Source organism: Mus caroli, chromosome 10 (genome assembly GCF_900094665.2).
Source record: "Mus caroli chromosome 10, CAROLI_EIJ_v1.1, whole genome shotgun sequence".
Lineage (NCBI taxonomy): Eukaryota > Metazoa > Chordata > Mammalia > Rodentia > Muridae > Mus > Mus caroli.
Window position 1 is genome coordinate 101,568,629 of NC_034579.1, and position 22,546 is coordinate 101,591,174.

Genomic DNA, 22,546 nt, shown 5'->3' on the forward strand with positions numbered 1-22,546 from the left:
GAGAGGCCCCTTGGTCTTGCAAACTTTATATGCCTCAGTACAGGGGAACGCCAGGGCCAAGAAGTGGGAGTGGGTGGGTAGGGGAGTTGGGGGGGGGGAGGGTATGGGGGACTTTTGGGATAGCATTGGAAATGTAAATGAAGAAAATACCTAAAAAAAAGAAAAAGACTCCAGGTTCCCCCCTAAAACTGGATTTGAGTTGGTTCTTGTTTTAACAAGTCTTCTGATGATTCTAACTGAGCCAGTCAAAAGGTTAGCCTTTGATAAATTTCACCCAAAGGAACAATTCCTCTCTCCTGATTATGGTTTTCATATTGACTCTAATGGGTACCTGAGAGTAGGTGAGCTGTTCCTTTTGAACACTATTGAGTACTTAAATGTGTCTATATTTCCTCAATTATACTTGTAGGATGATGGAAAAGTAGATCAAGAACAAACAAATTAATAAAAATTAAAATATACCAGCAAATAATAGAGAATTTGTATGTATGTGCATGTATGTGTATCTGTGTGCATGTGTGTAACTCGCTAAGCCACACACTAACTTTTAGAGCATTCGTCTCAACTCTTTACTGCATTATCTTCTTGAAGTCCACTGTGCTCTTTAATGGGAATAGATATCTCCTGTAGCTAGGCATTCTGTTCTTATTCATATGTTTGCTAATCAAATGAGTTCCTTTTTTAGAGGTAGGATCTCATCATGGGAGTCGAACACAGATTTTCCTGCCTCAGCATCATGAGTTCTGGGATCACTGTGTCCTAGCCACCGATGGTTTGTCACAGTGTTAGTGGTAAGCTTGGATGGGCACGATCAGGAAGAAGAGAGCAGAAGAGGGCATGGCCGAAATGAAGCAGAAAAATTATGATGGAGAACAGTGGTTCTATATCTTCCCAATGCTGTGACCTTTTAATACAGTTAAATATAGTAATACAGTTGTGACTCCCAACCATAAAATCATCTCAGTGCTACTTCATAGCTGCAACCTTGTTACTGCCACGAAACATAATGTAAATATCTGATACGTGATCCCTGTGAAAAGGTCACTTGAACCCCCAAAGGGTTGTGACCTCCAGGTTGAGATCCAATGCTTTAACTATACCATGCTCAGCTGCTGTTGAGCCTCTTGGCCTCATAGCCTCCTCTCTTGCTCCTTAAAGTTCATCAGCCCCATTGGAACAGACGCTTCACCTGAGTTTCTCAGACCTTCTTTCCTCTATGTTTGCTGTGTTGTAATTCTCTGTCTCTCTCTGTGTCTCTGTCTCTGTCTCTGTCTCTCTCTCTGTCTCTGTCTCTGTCTCTCTCTCTCTCTCAAAATTGGGTGAATTAGAACCTCAGCAAGAGAGCAGAACTGCACACATTTTGCCCCTTTTCATATGGACATAGTTTTCTAGCCGTGAAATGACAGAAAAAAATCTGTAAGGATGGTGCGTATGCTCACTACAGGGAACCGGGATGAGAGCAGCCTTGTGGTGCAATAGTCCGTGTCATGTGGAGCCAGGCAGGAAGGGCGATTTGCCAGAAGCCTCAGATGAGGAGAGAGAATCCACTTGTGATTTTGAGATGACAAGAAAGGGAGAAGCTAATTGAGATCATTCCCAGGGACTTTGTCCTACCCTTCACCCCCCTACGCCACCCCCGGTTTCTAAGAACGTTCTATTTCAGCAATCCTTCCTTCCTTCCTTGCTCCATTTTCAGCCTTATCTACTCCAAGGACTTTTGTGCTTCAGTTCCAGGTAGTGGAGGCCCCTAGGAGCCATGCTGTCCATCTTAAAGACTGCTATGTAGGAAAAGCTAAATGTGTGTTAGAAATAGTTCACGTTAGGAGTGAGGAGCTCTAAATTCCTCCAATGCCTTGTCTTTCTCAGAACTTAAACATTTCTTTTTGTAATATTCATGAACAGAAATTTAGAAATGGGAGATTCATTTTTTTTTTTAGGATTGACTAATCAATTACATATATAGGTACATATGTATTTGAATATAGGTATAATAATTAAGGAAGACAAGGTTGGGAATTTGAGTGGAAGACATAGAAGGTGCTGGGGGTGGGGATGTGGTAGAATTATGTGAGTAATTGTGTAAAAAGTTCCCAAATGAATGAGTAAATGTAAAAAAAAATGAATCTGCTGCAGAATTATGAATAGTCCAATTACACTCGCCTTGTGAGGATGAAGGGCAGGAACTTTGGTCATTTGCAATGTGGATGTTGTGATAAAGGCAAAATCCATAGGGTGTCCTTTTTTTGTTTGTTTTATTTTTTGTTGTCTTTTTGTTTTTTCGAGACAGGGTTTCTCTGTATAGCCCTGGCTGTCCTGGAACTCACTTTGTGGACCAGGCTGGCCTCGAACTTAGAAATCCGCCTGCCTCTGCCTCCCGAGTGCTGGGATTAAAGGCATGTGCCACCACTGCCCAGCAGGGTGTCCATTTTGAATAAACACAGTGAGAAAGAAATCACCTGCTCTTGCCAGAAACTAGTAAGAAAAGTAGTTCGAAAATGTCTACTTCCCACTTTCTTCATGTTTTATTGATCCGTTGCTAATTTTGAACTCACTCCGAGCCTGTATAAAACCTGGCCTCCTGATTATCTGGAACTGGTCTGGCATGTCCATCAAATAGCTGCATCGAGTCAGGTCCCTCCCCGCCCCCCTCTTTCCCATCAAATCAAGCTGGGGCTTAGATGGTCCATTGATTTCACATTTACCAGCTTTGATAAAGTCACTAAATTGAAACAGTCACAGTGATATTTGGTAGGCACTTAACTTTAACTCTCGCTTTTTTTTTTCTAACAATATGCCCACTAATGGAGTCTGCCTAGCACTTCTACTTTGTCAACAGAGGTTTAGAAGAAAAAAAATCATCTGTCCAATGTCAATATGTGTGGCTTTGTGCTAGAGCCCATACAGAGTTTGAGCTCTAAGACCTCAAAACAAGTCAGATAGTTAGTAGTGGCAGAGTGTGGTTTCAACTCTGGCGCAAGAGCCAGCTTTGGTTCCAGTTAACAAAGCCGTTCCTGGCAAGTGGAGTTTGGCATTTGAATCGCTTGGAATGAGATCTTATATAGTTGTGGTCTCTTTGTACATAGGTCCTCTTACTCTGAGGCAACTCATTCACGTACTTAGAGTTGCTTTAATGGTAAGTAGGTTAAGCAAATTTGAAATGCAAGACTTGTTTTTCGGGCCACGGCTCCTTTGTAAATAATTCATTATTCATTCCGCAGCTCTGCACAGTGCCACCCGTTGGTGAGAGCATTGTGGGAGACATAAATACAGAACAGTCTAGTGAGAAAGAAGTCTGGTGTTTGAGGACTGTAAACAAGCTGCTTAAAAAGACAAAGCTTGATTCTGCTGGATGGATCAGAAAAGGCATTCCTACAGCATCCCTACCACAGCAAACCTTCTGGCTCACACACCTGGACCCTTGGCTTAGTCCCCCACCTCTGCCCTATTGTTGCCTGGAATGTCACCCACTCATGTCATCTCTCCTGATCTCATTAAAAAAAAAAAAAATACTCCCTGGCGTTGCTTAACCAACTTCCTTGTTTCATTTCCACCTATGGCTTCTGGCACCTCAGGGAACTGTGTGCTTTACTAATGTCTTGGCTCCTTGTCTGTCTCCTTACATTAAAGTAGAAACTGCAGGAGTGCACGGTCTCTGGACTTTCTTATTCACGACTGTGAACCCAGTGCTCCGCATGATGTATGACTCACGGTAGAGTCATGGTACACATTGGTTGAGTAACTGGAAGAAATATGAGTTCAGCTGGGCTGAAGAATGAAGAGGATTTAGCTAGGCATTGTTAAAAGAGAGGATTCCAGATGAAGAGAATTGTGTAAGGACGGAAGCAGCATGTTCCATTCCTTGTTATGAGATGAGTGTGCTGGTCCATTGGCTAAAATGAGATGCAGAACAGCATAGCTTGAAAGAGTCTACATTAGGTGATTAGCGTAATTATGATTTAATTCTACAGGCAGCAGGAAGCCCTTAAAATTAGGGTTTGTTAATGATTATAATCATTCCAGGTAATTCCAATATGGGGGTGGCTCTAGGTTCTGTGGGCTCTGAAGCTACTATAATTTTCCTGCCTTTCTTTAGGAAAAAAAAAAAAAAGATGACAAACTGATGGGTACTGAACTAGATCTGACCTTTGGGTGGGCTTCTTTTAAGCCACAATGCTAAGCCACTGTGACAGGCCAGGCATTGTCCTTTGAGCTTCTCTCTGCTTAGGTTGCTAGCAGTGAGCTCATGTACATGTCTGTGACTGTAAGCACTCAGATTGATCCTGCTAGATGTTTCTGTTCTGCACATCGTAAAGATGAGAAGGGATGGCTGACAAGGAGGTCAGACAGAAAGGGACCGCCATCTTGGAGGAGCTGAAGCAGCTGTCCATGGTGATGGGAAGTCCATCCTATATAAGTCCCAGAAGAAAGCCAGAACAAGGGCACTTGACACTGGGGTGGTGCTCAATTAGGCGGGACATTAGGGCAGCCTTGATCAGAGATGGCGAGGAACTCCCATGGAGGTCTGGAGTGCTTGGGGTAGATAAGAGTGTTACAGATACAGTCCTAATGGACATGGCTACTTAGCCAGAGAGAGAGACAGAAGTCAAAGGTCTCTTAAGTCTCCTCAGGATACTAATTTGAGATCTGGGAGAAAACCATAATTGCAAACTTTTTTTTTTTTTTAATTGCAAACTTTTAAATAGTTTTCTGTGCATTTGTTTTACAAATAAGCACACAAAATGTTTTACATATTTTTAGGAAGGACTATATGCATATTATTTTATAGGTTCAAATTTTATACCATTAGAAATGAAGCAAGACATTAAGGCAGGGTTTTAGTGACATGGAAGACTATAGCTTCTTCAAGTTCCCTTATTTATACAGAGAAATGGATATAGATAGCATGAGATTTGACTGTTAAGTCACTGGGTAGGACTCAGCCTCAACCATTTTCAGCTGTTTTCTTTCACAGTATAAACTCACTGTGCTACATCAGTGTGGTGTTTACAATGTTTGTTTGTTTGTTTCTTTTTTTTTTTAATCAGAAAAATCACAGAATATAGAGTCATGTCTGTTGAAACTCCACAGCTAGGAACAATGACAACTGTTATCTGTTTGTGATGACCTTGCGGCATGTCAGGAGAATCCCTCACACCTTAATGATTTACTGGAACATTAAAATGATAATTTATTTAACCACACAGAGGAGGGGAAAAAAACCCCAAAAACTCTGCTCAGATCTGGAAGCAAAAAGTCCTTGAGCTGACTTTGCTTTGTGGAAGAGTTACTCACTGCTATGTCCTGCTTGGGTTACATAGAACTTTCAAGCCCAAGCCCACCCTTGTCTTAAGCTGTAGGATTAAAACTTATACGAACTGTTCCTGAATTTCTTCTCAAAGAAGAAATATAGATTTGAAATGCTGTCTTTTATAAAAGCATTATAAAGATTTTGTCAGGTTAGCAAATACCTAATTAATAAGTCTCAGGTAAAATAGAAATTTTAATACTGAGGGTGAATTTAAAAAATCCTCAAAACTATAATTTGTCACAGGCATTGCCTTTCAAATAAGAAGCCAAAATTTTAGCTTTCAATGACATAGAAATGACAGCTGATACTTTGGCTATGGAGAAGGGAAATAGATTTCATCTTCTTTGCCAATTTCAATAAACTGAGAGTGGCTTCCTGGGGCCCTGCATTGGCTGAATTCTGACAGGGCTTCCAGCTCCGTAGGAAAGAGCTGCGATCAATTAAGGAGCGGGGGAGCCACAGCATGAGCACCGTGCATTCAATACCCACAGTGAAACAGTGTTTGTTTCCAACAATCAATAGCCACTGCACACTCACCAGATAAGCCACCCACATCCATCTTCTTCAGGTTCTTGGCTTCCAGAATGACAACAGTCAGCTTGCCGGCAGTAGGGACGTAGCGGAGGGAGAAGCAGATGTCACCCAGTTTCTCTTGCTATGAAAACCAATAAAAAGAGGTATTAGCGAGTTTTTAAGTGAAGTTGAACTGTTTGGTCTTAGACATTGTAATTTTCTCAAGAGGATGGTGATGACAATTAGCGTCTGAAGACTTCAAAGTCCACAGGCATTTTTATAGTGGTCATTTCATATGATACCAGTCGTTCCTTTTTCAAGATTATCTACTTCAGCTTTGGAAAAAAACCGCAACATCTACACTTTAATATCCCATAGAGTATGTCTATAATTCTGGAAATGAGACCAAGATGACTGTCTCTGAGACCCACTGAATACTGCAAACCTCTTTGTAAAATCCCCTTGCTCTGTTAAAGCGCACTGTATGGTTTACTCATTTTTTTTTTTTTTTAAATTAGAATCAACCCATCTCAGTTTTTGTCTTTTCTCCTTTCACATAAGATTATACCTAAAAGCCTATGTTTAGGGACTTGGAAAGAAAGACATCTTTGTTCCACTAAATTCTATTTTTTGTTAAAAAATTCTGAAATTCACATCACAAAAAATGCACTCAAGTGTGAGTTTTTGCATGTTTTGTGTTTATTCATTTCAAGGCAAGTCTTTGTCTTTATACTTAAATTTGTAGAAATAGATAGCAGCAGGGTGGAGAACTATAACACTGTGCTACAAGGCAGGCACTCAAAGTTCCTCGTGGAGTTTCAGCGCTACCGTAGTTATATCCAAAGGGCATCCAAGAATTCTGGAATCAGGTGATTCCGAATGTCCAGATCAGAAAATGATGGCATGCAACATGGTTCTTTCTCAGGGAGGGCTCATATTTATTGTCTTCTCTTAGGTGGAATGTGGGAGCTTTTAGGATTACTTATTTTCTATTCTAGTTAACAACCATGCTGTTCAATGTGACTATAGTTTGTACTTGTGTGTGTGTATGTGTGTGTGTATGTGTATATGTGTGTGTGTGTGTGTGTGCGCGCGAGCGCGTGCATGCGTGTGGTGCAAGCACACACAATGGGTGAGGAGAGGGAAAGAATAAAAGAACTAAGGGTATTGTAGTACCCACCTCCTGAAATGGGAGAGGCTCCTACCTAAGGAATTAGCTGTATGGGGCCCATCAGAGTTGATTGCTTAACGGTTTCCCTCCCCAAACCTCAGTTTTGATTCTGAAGAGGGACATACCTGTCTCAGACTTCTTAGACTTGTAACATAGAAAGTGTATAGAAACGACTGATACCCTAAGTCTTTTCTTTTTGGCCTTATCTGTAGCTAGACATATGTGCTAAATGAACCAGTCTCCAGTGTAGAAATACCACCCTTGATATAACATAACAGTGTAAGCAAATGTATTTTTTGTGTGTGGTGTGTGTGGGGTACTTACTATATCCATCTTTTAAAGAAGAAAGATTTTTTTTTTTTTTTTTTTTTTTTTTTTTTTTGTAGGTGAGTAGAGGGAAGGGGGAGAGAGAGAGAACACCAGCCTGTCTTTCCATGCTTAACTAATGTTCTATTGAAAATGACACCAGATGTTTTGATGGCCCAGTTCTCCTATTTGTGCAATCCCCGCAGTGTCTGACAACATGCCTCTAGGTGGATGAGAACATTGTTTTCATAATCCTTTGTAGATGGTTTAATTCTCCCACCTGTCGGGGCCTTCCCTGATGACAAAGTCCTTGCATGGGTATCACAATACCTCACCTTTGCAAAAAATGTAAGTACAAAAACACGTTGGAAATAGCCATGCTTTGAATCACGGATGGCATAGCTCCCCAGGGCTCCTAGGGTTCCTTGAATCCGAGTCCCTCTGTATGCTTAGTCACCCTGACACTTAATTGACATATTCTGTGAGTTAGTAGAATATATTATTTTTCGTAGTCTCTGAAAATAGAGTTGGAATTAGTATTTTAGAAAGGAATACAAAAGAGAGCCAGATTCCTCTAAACTTGGCAAGGGAAGAGAAATGTACATTGACAAAGTTACTACTTGAAATGGCTATTTGGAGGCGGGCTCTATGTGTGGGAATCTCCTTGTTATTCATGTTCATCTCCTGGGTTAGCTCCTTGTACTGCAGGCTAGACGATTCTCACTAGTTCAGCAGGCATGCCAGAGAGGTCTATGCTGTCCTAGATCATAAATCTCTATATGGCTCATTATTGGATTCCACGAATAACTTAGGGTGCTAAAATAAGCTCGGTTCTATATTTTTGTCTCACCCCAAATATCCATTTTTCTTTTTAATACTTTTTCCATCCCATAACTTCAAAATTGCAGGCTAACTTTAAAATCTTCATATAGCTCATTAGAAATGTTTTGACACAAGCACTCATGTAGCAGAGGCTGGCCTCAAACTGACTGCAGCTGAAGATGACCTCGGACCTCTGACTCAGCTGCTCATCTGTCTATCAAGTACTGAGGGCTACAGGCTTGCAGCACCACAGAAGGCTCCCAGTTGTTTTAAGTGGAGAAATGTCATGTCATTTTTCTTGTGGGATCATTTCATTCTTCAATCTTAAGACACACAGAGAATTTAAAAGATTCTAAAGACTCTACGTACTATTTAGCTTCAAAAGAGAGCTCAGCGTTTTGGATAAAAGAGAAATGTGTGAGATTCACTGCAGTTTTAAGCCTTTGGGGTAGATGAGGAATGAGTTCGTAAAAGAACAAATGGGGATATTTTAGGATACAGAGGAAGAGAAGGACTTATTTTTAAAACTCTTTACAGATCTGCATTGAATTAATTTAGAGGCTTTAACATGGACATTTTTTCATTTGCTCATAAAAATTATCAATCAGTATGGCAAATTATTATTTTTACATGAATGAACTGAAATGACTTTCCAAAGTTTTAATTACTTCTGATCAACAGCTGTTTTAAAGCCAGTCACCGCTCCTCCCCCAACCTGTATACTTTCTGATGTCAAGATGGAGGAAAACTCTGACCTGGGAGAAGGCAAGAAATACCACCACATTTGAATGACCCCCGTCTCCATCTTAGATTCTTATGGCACGTTAACAATTACAATCTCCTCAAGAGCACAAGAAGAGAGTGCTGCCATGTCGATTTTCTGAGTAGCTACTTGGGAGCTAGAGGTCACAACGTCCGGTAGGCAGTCTCAATGAGCCACTGAAGCAAGATCATTTAACACCACCTGTGAAGTGTCGATAACTAATAATCCCGCTGATGGTTTACCTTATGTTCCATTCTCATTTAAAACGATCTCTCTAACTGCTCCTCAGCACATGCCTTCTTTTTAACCGTTCCTTCCAAGACCTTTTCCTGCAGGCTAACTTCCATCTCTCTGTTAGTCTTCTCCTCTAACACCAAAGTCTTGACCTGTCCTTTTCTGTAGATGTGAATGCGTGTCAGACTGTGTTGTTCTCATCGTTTCTAACTGGCATCCTAACCTGCCTTGACTACCTTCCACGAATGACTCCCTCCAACATGAGCTACAGCATGGCATCTGCCACTTTCCTTCCTACCTCTTCCATCATCACAGCCCTTCGACTTCTTGCCCATACTCCATGCCAACAGTTAGTCAGCCCGCACTGCTTTTGAAATGAAGCCCTCACCTCATCTTTTTGGCAAAGCCCATATGAAACCGTTGTGTGGTTTTAGTTCCTACAAATCCCAAAGCAGATTGCATATGGATGGCTAAGCTAATGTTTAGAAGATTCCATCCCATCTTTTGTATAGTCTGCGGCATGGTGTCTGGCAGTTCAGTTTTTTCTTTACATATATGAGTTCAGCTGTCACCTGTAGACTCCAGAAGAGGCAAGACTAGAATTTCTACTACTGCTCTGTGCCTTGCTTCAGGAATACAATGGAGGTCTTCTAAGTAGTTATGCGCTGCTTGTAGTGACCGGAGAAGCTCATTGATCTGCTTTATAAACAGCACTGATGCCAGCGGTCTGTCAACACTGGCTCCAGTTTAATCGACAGGTGAGCTACCTTGTTTACCGGATGCCTCTCCTTTATGCCTAGCACCAGGCCACTGCCATGCTAACTCTACCATGAAGCTAGAAACCACATCCATTCTGGAGGTAAAGTACTTCCATCGAGATTTTCAAGACCCTGCCGAGTAGCAGCTGACAGATGAATGCTTTTGCTGGTATGATTATCTCATGAAGGGGCCTCATTACTATTAGGGATTTTGCCTTTATGTATAATTTATTTTAGTGAATTGCCTTGATCACTAGGTGGAAACTGCCAGTTAGTGTTAGAAAGTTCCAACTGTGAGATTCAGAGAAATTAACCTGCTCTTTTAAACTTTGGAGCTGACAATCAGAAGGTCCTTTGTTCGGAGCAGCTTGATAATCCCACAATTTTTTTTTTTTAAAGCAGCCACAGAATAGAGCAGACACAAATTAATGATTCTGTGGACAACTACACAAATACCTTCCTTTTTGAAAAGCATTACAGATATTAAAACAAAGGTCATCTCCAATGGACAAAAAGGTTTGATTGCAAATGAACGTTTTTCATGGGTCTTATAAGACTGGCCATCATTTTCTTCTGTGTAAGAAAAGGGTTTAGCTTTGATGGCCTTTGGAAATGGGCTAAGTTCAGATACTTTTTTGGAAACAATTTGCCTTTGAATGAGTTTTTTAAAAAGTACGGAAAATGACTCAGTGCCATGTCATTTTAAAAGGACATAGTCTATTTATGTTAATTGCAAGAAGGTTTTTCTCTGTGTTCCATTGGCAATAGACACTCTGATGAGTTGATTTTCATTGCCCTAAGGTTAGGAGTCTATTTAGAGGTGAGAAATAAATGGAGGTCTAATTGTTCAAAAATTTGCATATTCTTCATTTGTACAAGTATTAAAATGTTCACATGGCACTCTTTGAGACAGGGCCTCTCTGTGTAGGCCTGGCTGTCCTGGAACACTGTATGGAGACCACAGTGGCTCTGAACTCACACAGAGATCCATTTGTCTCTAGCTCCCAAGTGCTGGGATTAAAGGCATGCACCACCATGCCTGGCTGTTCTCCAAAGAAGGCCACTGGGATGAGATATTGGGCAGTATTAGGTAATAACAGGTAATGTCGTCTTTGGGCGATAGGATTTTTCAAGTTCCCAATTTGCCCACAACTATGCTCACACCCCCTGAAGATTCTGCCAAATCAGTATTTACAACTAATGGACCAGATGGTCACAGTATGAATGCTGTTAGGAAATGTAACCCAGGCTACAAAGAGTGAATCTGTCCTAGTGTATAAATGTGCACTATACTGCTGAGGTGACAGGGACAGTTTGTGCCCTTGAACATGTGTGTGTGTGTGTGTGTGTGTGTGTGTGTGAAGATACCATATAAGACATTATTTTATATGATTTCATTGATTCAGTTTTATAAAAAATAATCACTAAATACTACCATAGGATTATAAGCTACAGTGTTGTCTCTGGCTACCCAGGTGAGTAACAAGGTAGCATATTAGCCCCAGTACAGATGCAGCAGCAATGATGTGGGAAGGGATCCTTGAAACATTCTCGACTCTAGTGATAGAGCTAAGGAGAAAAAGACACTTTAGTTAGAGATAACCCCCTGCCTCCAAGCGTTATCATTACCAGTTTCTCAAAGTCACCCCAAATGCAGTTTTACCAAAGGTGCCTGATATCCACAGGTCACTTTAAGACAGGGTTTCTTCTTATAACCAGAGCTAGAAGGTACAGGGGAGATGAGATAGCAATGTATACAGCATCCAGGAAGAGCCTTCACTTGTGCTGAGAGGAAGGCTCAGAAGGAAGAGAGTCTAGATGGACCTCATGCAGACGACGAGCATTTTAGGCAGAGGGATACACGAACAAAGCCCTTGATCCATTGATCAGCTTAAAATACACTATTCTTCTTACAGTGTGAAACTCAAGTGATTTAATGAGAAATGAACTTATGTTTTGTGATACAATAGATTTTCCAAAATTTCCTCATATCTGCATGTTTTGAATAAGAGATAGAGGCAGTCCTAGTAGAAGTGACTTACAGCTAAAAAGTGGATATTTCGTATGATTATAAGAAGGATCACAAAAACAAAGTCAACGTTGTCTATTAAAATCAAGTCATAGTTCAGCTAAGGGCGGTGGAAGCAGCCCTGGCCAGCCACTAGCATTAGCTCACTGTGCATGTATTTCATGGAAACCTATTGGTCCCTGGGGCCCTTTGGTCAATAAATTATGCAAAATCAATTGACAAAATATGGAAATAGTGCTTGGTTTGGGCATGTACTTTGGGAAAATATAAAGCATTGGGGGGCTGGGGAGTATCATTCAGAGCAGCAGGGGATGAAGGAAAAGGCAACCTACTAAATCATACTTTGTTCCAAAATGACATAATGAGAGTTAATACCTTGTGTGCTAATTAAAAAAATTAAACATTAAAACAAGACCCAGGTAGATCAGGGGTGGTTTCAGTGAGAACCAACATGTTTCCATGATTCTCCTGATTGTATTTACCTCCTAGTATGAACTGCTGATGTCCTCTCTATTTTACGGTATGGTGAGCTAACAAATGCACATTTTAAGCCACGAAGTTTGTGGGAACTGTTCAGATGGTATCAGAAACTAAAATAGATCCAGCCCTTTCTTTTTCTTAACCTTTGGTCTTAAAGGTTTTCAACTTCCTTATGCTGTGACCCTTTGATGCAGTTTCTCAGGTTGTGGCGACCCCTAACCATAAAATTATTTTGTTGCTACTTTGTAACTGTAATTTTGCTACTGTTACAAATTGTAATGTAAATATCTGATATACAGGATATTTGATAGGTGACCCCCCCTGGGGTGTGGTCCACCAGTTGAGAAGCTATTAAAGGGTCTCCTGTCTCTCATTCTGACTGTCTCCATTATTGAGGTCACAGAGACCCAACGATGAAAGGGAGGACAATAAGAGACTCATCTTCATATTGATTTCTATCTCATACTTTCATGTCATTGTTTATTTCATGGAAATGTTTTAAATAACATAGTATGTAGGCGTGCCAGAGTCTGTATACCATTTGTATATAAATACAGATATCTTGGCCATATGTGCACATATCTTCCTGTCAGAAGACAAAAATTTACTTTGGAATGTGTTATTCAACATTAAAATGTGCCCTAGGAGAATCCTCAGTCACTGAGCAATGGTGCTGGTTCTGAAGGCAGACAGCTCAGGTTCAGTTTGCAGGTCTGCCACTTAATAAGTCTGCCACCGCTAAGCCTTGGGCAAATTACTAACCCCTTTGTGCCTCAATTATATGTTAGATTTATTAGTTAGTATGCATAAAGGAGGTAGGTGCCCATAAATAGGTGTGCTTGGCATTATTAAAACATCTCATTCCAACTACACTTTTCTTACAGCCAAATATATTAAAGGAATTAAACAGCAGCTGCCTCTATTTATACACGTTCTATTGATTACTTTCTGCATCCTTCTATTGAAATGCCAGGGCTCAGTTGTTCAGTTTTTCTTCATCTCCAGCCACTCCTCCCTTGTCGTCCTTCTCAGAGCTTAGTTCAAGCCGCACTTTTCTTCATAATCATTTAGAAAGATCAGTGTTAAAAGGTGTTTCTAAGATGTTGAGATATATGATGCAGAGGTGATTTCCACATTTCAATCTGAAACTCCATCTTTCATCAGGCCTCAGACTCATCTGTCCAACTGTCTACTTGCCCTTAACATCTCCTGTATCTCTTAGACTCAAATGCAAGACTTTGCATTTACGGTTAGTTATTCTCAATTCTCCAAAGACCACATGGCTCGGTCTGTTCAGCAAATGATGCCAGCATCTCACTAGCTGCCCCTGTCGGGAGAACGTTCATTACCACTGACTGCTCACTTCTTTAGAAGTCTGATCTGATAACTTGCCATCTTTGCCATCCTCATACCTTTGGCTCCCCTTTCTTTCAACATCTCTCACTCATTGCCTTTAAATACATTTTCTTTCTTTCTTTCTTTCTTTCTTTCTTTCTTTCTTTCTTTCTTTCTTTCTTTCTTTCTTTCTTTCTTTCTTTCTTTCAATATTTATTTATTTTATGTATGTGAGTACATGGTAGCTGTATAGATGGTTGTGAGCCTTCATGTGGTTGTTAGAAGTTGAATTTTTAGGACCTCTGCTCACTCCTGTTGGCCCCCCTCACTCCAGTCGGCTTTGCTAGCTCTGGTCAACTCTGCTTGCTCAGGCCCTGCTTACTCCAGCCCAAAGATTGATTTATTTATTGTTATTCATAAGCACACTGTAGTTGTCTTCAGACTCACCAGAAGAGGGCATCAGATCTCATTATGGGTGGTTGTGAGCTACCATGTGGTTGCTGGGATTTGAACTCAGGACTTTCAGAAGAGCAGTCAGTGCTCTTACCTGCTGAGCCATCCCTCCAGCCCCCACTCTTTATACATTTCTGACTTAGAGTTGATGGGGTCACTTTTGAAATTTACTTAAAATTCTTAAATAAGTCTTCCATCTTCCTTGGAATGAAGACTCAACTTCTGACCATGTTACACTATTCCCTAAGTTCTATTTCCTGTTTCCACCTCAGTCTCTTTTTATACTGCTTGAGCTCACCTCCACACTACATGGGGAAAGCCTTGCTCGTCACTCTGAGTATGCCTGTCACCTGCATTTGCTTGGTCTTTACGTGAACTTTGGCTTGGCACATTCTGCTCTTTTGCCTTTCTTTCTTTCTTCTTTCTTTCTTTCTTTCTTTCTTTCTTTCTTTCTTTCTTTCTTTCTTTCTTAAAGATTTATTTATTATTATAAGTAAGTACACTGTAGCTGTCTTCAGACACACCGGAAGAGGGCGTCAGGTCTCATTAGGGATGGTTGTGAGCCACCATGTGGTTGCTGGGATTTTGAACTCTGGACCTTCGGAAGAGCAGTCGGGTGCTCTTACCCACTGAGCCATCTCAACAGCCCCTTGCCATTCTTTCTGAGTTAGACAAAATCGCTCATCTTTCAGACTTCATTTCAAAATTCACTTACTTACCTAGCCCATTCACACTCGATCAGGCCATTCTTTGGTGCCTTTGAAATATACTTAGATTGTAATCACATATCAATTTCTGGAATCGTTAGATTAGATCTCCCACTCATGGATTTGGACATCCATAGAATCTGCTTTTATCTGTACCCATAGATCCTATTTAGGGGATGGTTCATGCAAGTTTATCGAGTCCTCAGCTCTGGATAGATGGCTAGCTGTCCATCAAAGACTGTTCTGGGACACTCTGTTAAGGCCACAGGTACAGTACATGAGTCCCTTGAATTCAAATGTCACCTAGTTACTAGAATGTAAATGACTGATGTACATGGCATATGGAACCAGTCCCCTAGACTTGCTACCCATGATAAACCCTGTGTGTGACAATGGCCTCTGAGTGGCCTTGGCAGCTACATGCTGAAGACAGCAGAAGATACATAGCTAGGATTCCTGTTGAGTAAATAAAGCAGAGTTGAATTTCCCACTTTAGAACATTTATATCCTAGTGATCAACATCATCATTATCAACAACAACAACAACAACAGCCAGCAACAACAACATATCTTTTTCTAGACAATCACATTTAAGCATTTTGTTGTGGATTTGTGATTGTTGCCCACCCTGGATAATAAAAAAAATTTTTTTCCAGACAGGGTTTTAGTTATCCTCAAACTCACTATATGGCTAATATCCTGACACAATACAAATAATTTTGTATTTTAACATTGTTTTCAGAAGTGTGATAGATTAGTGATTCATTTACGGGCTGTGGAAAATGAGGAAAACATGACCTTATTTCTGTCATTAATTTCCTAAGTGTTTATTGTATTCTCAGCGTATTAGTCACTGTGTAAAATGTTAGGGACGGGTTCTGATTAAAGCTTGACCTTGATTTCAAGAAGCCCATCTTTGATGGGGTGATCAAGCACACAGCTAAAGAGTCAGCAAGAGTTATGAGTGCCTACAGAGCACCGGGTGTTAGCAAGGGGTTCTGTAGAGAAAACAGGGGCATTTGCTGTGTTCAATCAAACAGATAATGGCACCCAAGGAGTAGGAGGTGTGCAGCCATAGAACCTTAGACGATTTCTTTGACCATGAGGTATTAAACTACAGTATGCGTAGACTAAGCCAGTTTGCTATGACAGTGCATAGCAGAACAGCTACACATAATGATAATGCATATTTTCTAAACGTTTAAGGAAAAATTTGGATGCTTTCACCAGAAAGGAAGGATACAAGTATTTTAGGATATAGACATGTTGAACTTTATTTACATATAATAATGTGCATATATGTATTGAAATATCAAAGTTTACCATAAATATGTTAACTTTTATATTTTCCAGCATAGTAAACATCTACTCAATCATCTATGCAGACCGTGAACAATTATTTAGCTTTAAAAGAGGAAAATGTCCTTGCTGGGAAAGGGATGAACTTGAATGACATAACATGAAGTAGAGTATATCAGCCACGGGAATAGAACACCGCATGATCTCCCCAGAGGGGTCGAATGCAGAGAGGTATGGTGACCAGGGACGGGAAGTGGCTAAGGGTCACAGAGTCTTAGACACATAGACTTTTGGAGACCTGTACTCCCGCATGGTGACTCAGTTAACAATAACATATCCTGAAAACTGAGAGTCGATCCAGACAATTCTTACCACAGAAAGTGATGAATGCCTGGGCCACCGGGTTAACCAGCTTCTCTGAGATGTTTATATGTCTCACAGTGTCCTGTTGGGTGCTGCATGTCATTTATACTTACTGAAATTTTCTCAGTTACCACAAAATAAAGCCAAGAACAAGCTGAAGTTTAAAAATTTGTAAGAAGATTCTCTGGTCCTGCTGCAACTTGATATACCAAGGCTGGGTGATATCCCCGGAGGCTCTCCCTTCTCTGAGGAGAAAGAGAGGGGAAGTGGATTGCGGGGGGGAGGGGGGGTGAAAGTGAAGTGGGGGGCAGTACTGGGAGGGGAAACTGTGGTTGGGATATAAAGTAAATCAAAAGTGAATTAATTTTTAAAAAGTTAAAGGAAAGAAGATTCATATTGTAGTGTGCCCGGGTACCTAAAATCTAATTATCCATCCTCTTAACTAAAAGCTTAGATCTCTTCAAGTCTTTAAAATCATACAAAACAGTGCTTTGCCCGCTACTGGGTAACACTGTTGACAGCCCTGAGTTAGAAGACTCTTGAGTGAGTGGGAGTGGGCAAATCTGGGGAAGGGGGTAGAAATGACCTCTTCCTCAGAGTGCTGTTTTTTGCTAGGAAGAGGATGGGTAGATTCTTGTCACTGAGATAAGGAGGCAACGCGCAGCCTGTGTGAGGTACCCAGGACAAACCTTACCAAGTTACTTACCCTATTCACATTCTCTGTCAGCCAGCCAGGTAGCCTAGCTTTCCTGACTCAGACTCAACATTCAATATTCTGTTTTCCTTTCCAGGCCTGACTTCAATGCTAAGGGACGCAAAGGGACATCCCGTCTGAGATCTGGGGCACGGGAACTAATGTTATAGAACTAACATTGGTATTAGAATGTACTATGGATCAGGTATTCTGAGAATACACCGTTGTAATTAACAAGGCAGATTGCCAACACAGCCATAAAAAGAGGCATTTTAAGTAAGCTGGTCAGAAAGTGGACCATGGTCTAGGAACATTCTTGAAAAGACAATGCCAAATAACCCTTGAAAAGGTTATTTCTTGCCCCTGTGACCCTGAAAGGGTCAACTCTAGTGCAAAGGCATGCATTGGAATGACTGATGTGTAGGGTGACCCACAGAGTAACACAGAAGTTTTACTAATCACACCTAGCAATAGCATGGCTTTGTCTGCAGAAGTTTTGTTATCCCACAGCTGTTATTACAGGCGCATCCTCATCAGCTCAGGAGCTATTTATTATAGAGAAAGGAAACCTCCATGGAGAAAACACAGAAACTAAGGGCCCATTCTCTCAAAAGGACACACTCTCCCTTTCGCTTCTGGGATGCTGGTGCCTGGGAGGAAATGCCTGGAGGAATGGCAATGCTCATGGGGTTCTGAGACTCTGAGACGCCATTGCTTCACAGAGCGCCACAGCAGTCACGGAGTGATTGGAGAATAAGGAGAGTGTGTGTTCAGCACCCCAGCTCCTGGTGACACACTGAGCCAGTGGTTCTCTCAACATTAAAATAGACAATTGATCCTGGCTTGTCTGCCTTGAGGTTGGGGAAGGCTCATCTGTGAGCCAGGGAGATCATAAAGCCATAGAAGGAAGGAAAACATGAGAAAAAAAAATGCTTAGCAGAAGCAAACCAAGCAACACTGAAGCTGGCTTGGAGAGCGAAGCCACTTTAAGGCAGGTTGAGGGAGAAGGGGGGTGGTGGTGGGGGGAGAGTGATTTTTTTTTATCTTTTTGTGGGGTTCATCCATGGCACACAGGAACCCTATAATTAATTACAAAGAAGGTGGAAAAATGATGAAGAAGGCAAATCACTAGGAGCAACTGGGAAAAGGAAGAAACGACAGGAAAGTTTGAGAAAGACTTAAGGAAAAGGTGCAGGGCTTTCTGTTTAATCTTCCGTTGAAAAGAAGCCAGAAGGAAGAGGAGATAAGGGGAATCAACAATTGGGGAATCAGGCGGGAGGCCGTGGGAAGACTTTAAAGAGTTGTGGGAGGGAATCACTCGAAGGCTGAGAGCTGCTGTCCACTCAGGGACTGCATGGTGGGGTTCTACTTATGAGTTCACCTGGGGAGGAGGCAGGGACATCTGCGGGTGAAGCTCCGGGAAAAGAAAGGTATACTGTAGGCTGTGTGGGAAGAAAAGCACGAGGAGGTTTAGTGATTTCTTCAAGCACACTAATGCTAAAAGCTTGCTCTGCAGAACTGGGAAGGGATGTGTAGGATATAGGGCAACCACGTAGGGAATGACAAACAGTTGTGATATATTGAAATGTAGCAGCAGCAGAGAGAACCAAGAGGGGCAAAAGCTAAGTATGAAACAGAAGACTACTGAGATATGCATGGATACTGTACCCTTATCCAGAGCAGAAATAAGCCCTGGCTATTGTTGAGACAGCCAGGCAGGCCCTTTGCATCCACAGCCACAGATCACATGAGCAGAAAGGACCTGAAGATGTTAGATGCAGCAAGGTAGCATGAGGTGCTGTACAAGGCAGGAAGGGTATGATGGAGCTCTAAGAAAGGGTTATATGGAGAAAACTATGAACAGTGTTAGGTGTTATTTATGTTTCTTTCAAAAATAATTTTTGAAGGTGCAGCAGGGTGTTTTTTTTTTTTTTTACAAATTGAGAGCAAAAGCTAAAATAAAATTGCCTAAAGAAGATGGCATATGCGGAGGAAATAACGCCCTGTGGGAACGGAGAGGCTTGTGTCTGAAGTCTCCAGAGGGGAGAAGAAAGAACTGGAAGAAAGAGGTGCCAAGGCAAGGCATTCAGAAATACAAAAGAAGCCCAGGGAAGGCAAGGGGAAGAGGAGATATAAATAACAGGCTTTCTGTGGTGAAACCCAGGTTCTAGAAAAAGAAATAAGGGAGACTCTGAGATAAGAGGGAGGAGAGGATCACAGAAGGAAAAGGAATAGCTTAAAAAGACTTGGAGGTAGAAAGCGCACAGGCACAGAAAGTTCTGCCTGCAGTGACACTATGTAATGGAAAAGATTGTGCCAACAGTGGCCAGCAAAATGAAACTTTACAACAAAGTGCTTCTAACAGCATGGGGCAGGAGGCTAGGCCCTCTTACGGGAGTGGCTCGTGGCTTCCTTTAAAAAGGTTATATTTTTACGTGTATGGGTGTTTTGTCTGCATGTATATCAGTGTATCGAATACATGCAGTGCCCTACTACGCCAGAAGAGGGCAGCAGATTCCTAGGAACTGGAGTTACAGACAGTTGTGAGCCACCAAATTGGGTGCTGGGAATCAAGCCTGGGTCCTTAGCAAGAACAAAAAGTTCTCCTGGCTGCTAAACCATCTCACCAACCCAGCCTGTGGCTTCTTGATGCTTATTAATCAAAGAAGGCTGCTAGCTACAAGAGGGAGTAGGCGACCAAGGGAAACTTTGTTAGGTGTGAGACTGTAGCCAGAGTCAAACTAGCCCACCCTGTGGATGCCTCTGAATCTTCTAATCTTCAAGCCCAAGGATTCTGCAAGGAGAGGTGGGAGAGCTTTTGCAGAGACATAAAGCTGATTTTTTTTTGGGGGGGGGACTCTTGGAAAGGGTGGTCTCCTCTGAAAAGACATCTGAAACATAGGGGGCAGTTTATGGAGACAATGATAGATGAAAGATGAAGGCCACAGACATAACTGGGAAAGTCATAGAAGAATTATCAAAGCACATAAACAAAGGAGCTGTACATGTATGCGAGCATGCACGCATGAACACACGCACTGGAACAAACAGTGCCACTTCAAAACAAATCCGAACGTAGTTGCTGGGAACCAGTCAAGGAGAGCTACAACTCACGAGCACCCGGGGCGCTCAGAGAGCTGTCCCACTGCCGGCTGCCTTCCCTTCTGCTTTTTTTCCTGGGGTCCTTATTTTCTCATGTGTCATCCTTTTAGTACATTTTTCCTTGATCATTCTCAGTAAAGCACGTCCCTCCTCTGTCCCTGTTGCTCCAGCGCCTTTCCAAATTCCCAGGACACTGTATTGATTGATTCCGTCTGCTGCTGTTTCTCTGCTTTAACAAACACTGCTTTAATTGGCATCAACCATGAGTTACAGGTCAGCACAAAGCTGGAGGAAAGAGAGGCTGCGTCTTAGTCTAGGAAAGGTAGAAAAAGAGAAATTCCTGGTTTGGAGGCTTAGCATAAAGAAGGGTTGGACTTATTTGGACAACACTGGAAGGAATATAGGAGAAAATGAAATTAGTCATATAAAATAGATGATCTAGATGAACAACTGATAATGAAAGTTTTTTTTTTGTTGTTTGTTTGTTTTTGTATGGTTCTTATATGGAGTTTCTAATTAAAGGAAAATCTGAAAATGAGAGTAGGTTTTTGGGGCAATCAGGCTTTTGGGGAAAGACGCAAAGAGCAAGAATACTGAATAATGACCATGAAGGTGATCAGTCAAAAAGGGTCAAAGAGAACAGCTCCCAGACTAAGGAAACTGGGTGGATTTAAACAAGAGAATTTTGCCTATCTTGATGGGTACAGAGAACAGGGCACTGGATTTACATACAATGATATTATTGCTTTTTATAACAACCATTAGTAATACAATGAAATGGAAATATAAAAAGCTTGGCAATGCTAAACCTACTCTAGCAGTGAAAGGCACTGATATTCTTTTAGTTCTTCTCTGGTATGTGTGGTGTGCATGTGTATGCGTGTCTGCTCATTTATGTGTTCCCACGTCTGTATGCTCGCACATGAAGGCCTAGGGTTAGTGCTGAATGTCTTTCTCAGTTGCCCTCAGCCTTGTTTACGACAGAATCTCTCACTGGACCTGTACTTGGCGTTTTTAATACAGGGATTAGGGATTGTACTTGGGTCCCCATGTTTGTACTTGACGCACTTTACTGACGGCTGGTGTTCCAGGTCAGCGTCAGGAGAATAATCATTTTTCAAGAAAGAGGAATCCTCCTATGCCCAGTTTTTGTTCCCTCTTTGGCTTTGGACATTTAGTTGCTACATGATGATATAGAAGAATGGCCTTAGAGTTAGCTTCAGTTGGATTTTTGAGAGCTGCAAAGAACCCCCACTTGGTAAGCCAGTCGCTGAGGTAGAGTGCCTGGGTATCTGCATAGTTGTGCTCTGGCCTGAAGGCTGGAGATGCCTCAAAACTCCCGACTTGAGATCCCAACTCCAAGGCTAGGCAGTGAGGTCTTGGGTACACAATTAAAATCATAAGAGCCCGGTCCTCAGGAATGGGACGGTTTCTATGAACAAAGAAGCCCGAGACATCTCTTTTGTCCCTCCCTCCATGTAAGAACTGTTTTATTTATTTATTTATTTGGCCATATACCAGAAAGCAGGGCCTCACTAGACCCCAAATTACAACCTTGCCAGTACTCACTTTCTAGGCTGTAGAACTCGAGAATGCTATTATTAGTCACGTAGCTTATGGACCCTTTATCATAATCTTTGAATTCAAAATGTTCTCCCTTAAATTCCTTCCATTTCTTGTAGTTGAGAGATTGCTTGGGATTAAGACAAGGAATTAAAGCCAACTGTGACTACGGCCATTTTGGTCCCATCTGAGGGACTCACTGAAATCTAGAAGGCATTCTGTGGGAACTGTGTGCACTATTTCCTGGAGTTGAACAGGAGGAAAGAGAGCAGCACACTTTTATGCCACAGCCTGAACTTCATGGGAGCTTGGTAGTTTCATTTTGAAATGAATAGTCAGACAACGGGCATAAGAAACTCTGGTGTCTGCATGCACAGTCTATTCAGTTTAAGTTTTAGGTATAGATGAGAGTATGAGGGGTGGCAACTGTAGACACATAGCTGGGAAATTTTTTTTTAATTTTTAATATTTTTATTACATATTTTCCTCAATTACATTTCCAATGCTATACCAAAAGTCCCCCATAGCACCCCCCACTTCCCTACCCACCCTTTCCCATTCTTTTGGCCCTGGCATTCCCCTATATTGGGGCATATAAAGTTTGCAAGTCCAATGGGCCTCTCTTTCCATTGATGGCCGACTAGGC

At 41.6% G+C, this 22,546-nt stretch overlaps 1 protein-coding gene across 6 annotated transcripts in view; it reads right to left on the reverse strand.

The window, feature by feature from the left end:
- Syt1 (synaptotagmin 1) overlaps positions 1-22,546 on the reverse strand; it is a 507,387-nt gene that overhangs the window by 76,053 nt on the left and 408,788 nt on the right. For all 6 annotated transcript variants that reach the window (XM_021173816.1, XM_021173812.1, XM_029482353.1 and 3 more), the window contains one exon: positions 5,846-5,963. In XM_021173816.1, the coding sequence (XP_021029475.1) occupies positions 5,846-5,963 (118 nt within the window). The remainder of the gene's footprint in view (positions 1-5,845; positions 5,964-22,546) is intronic.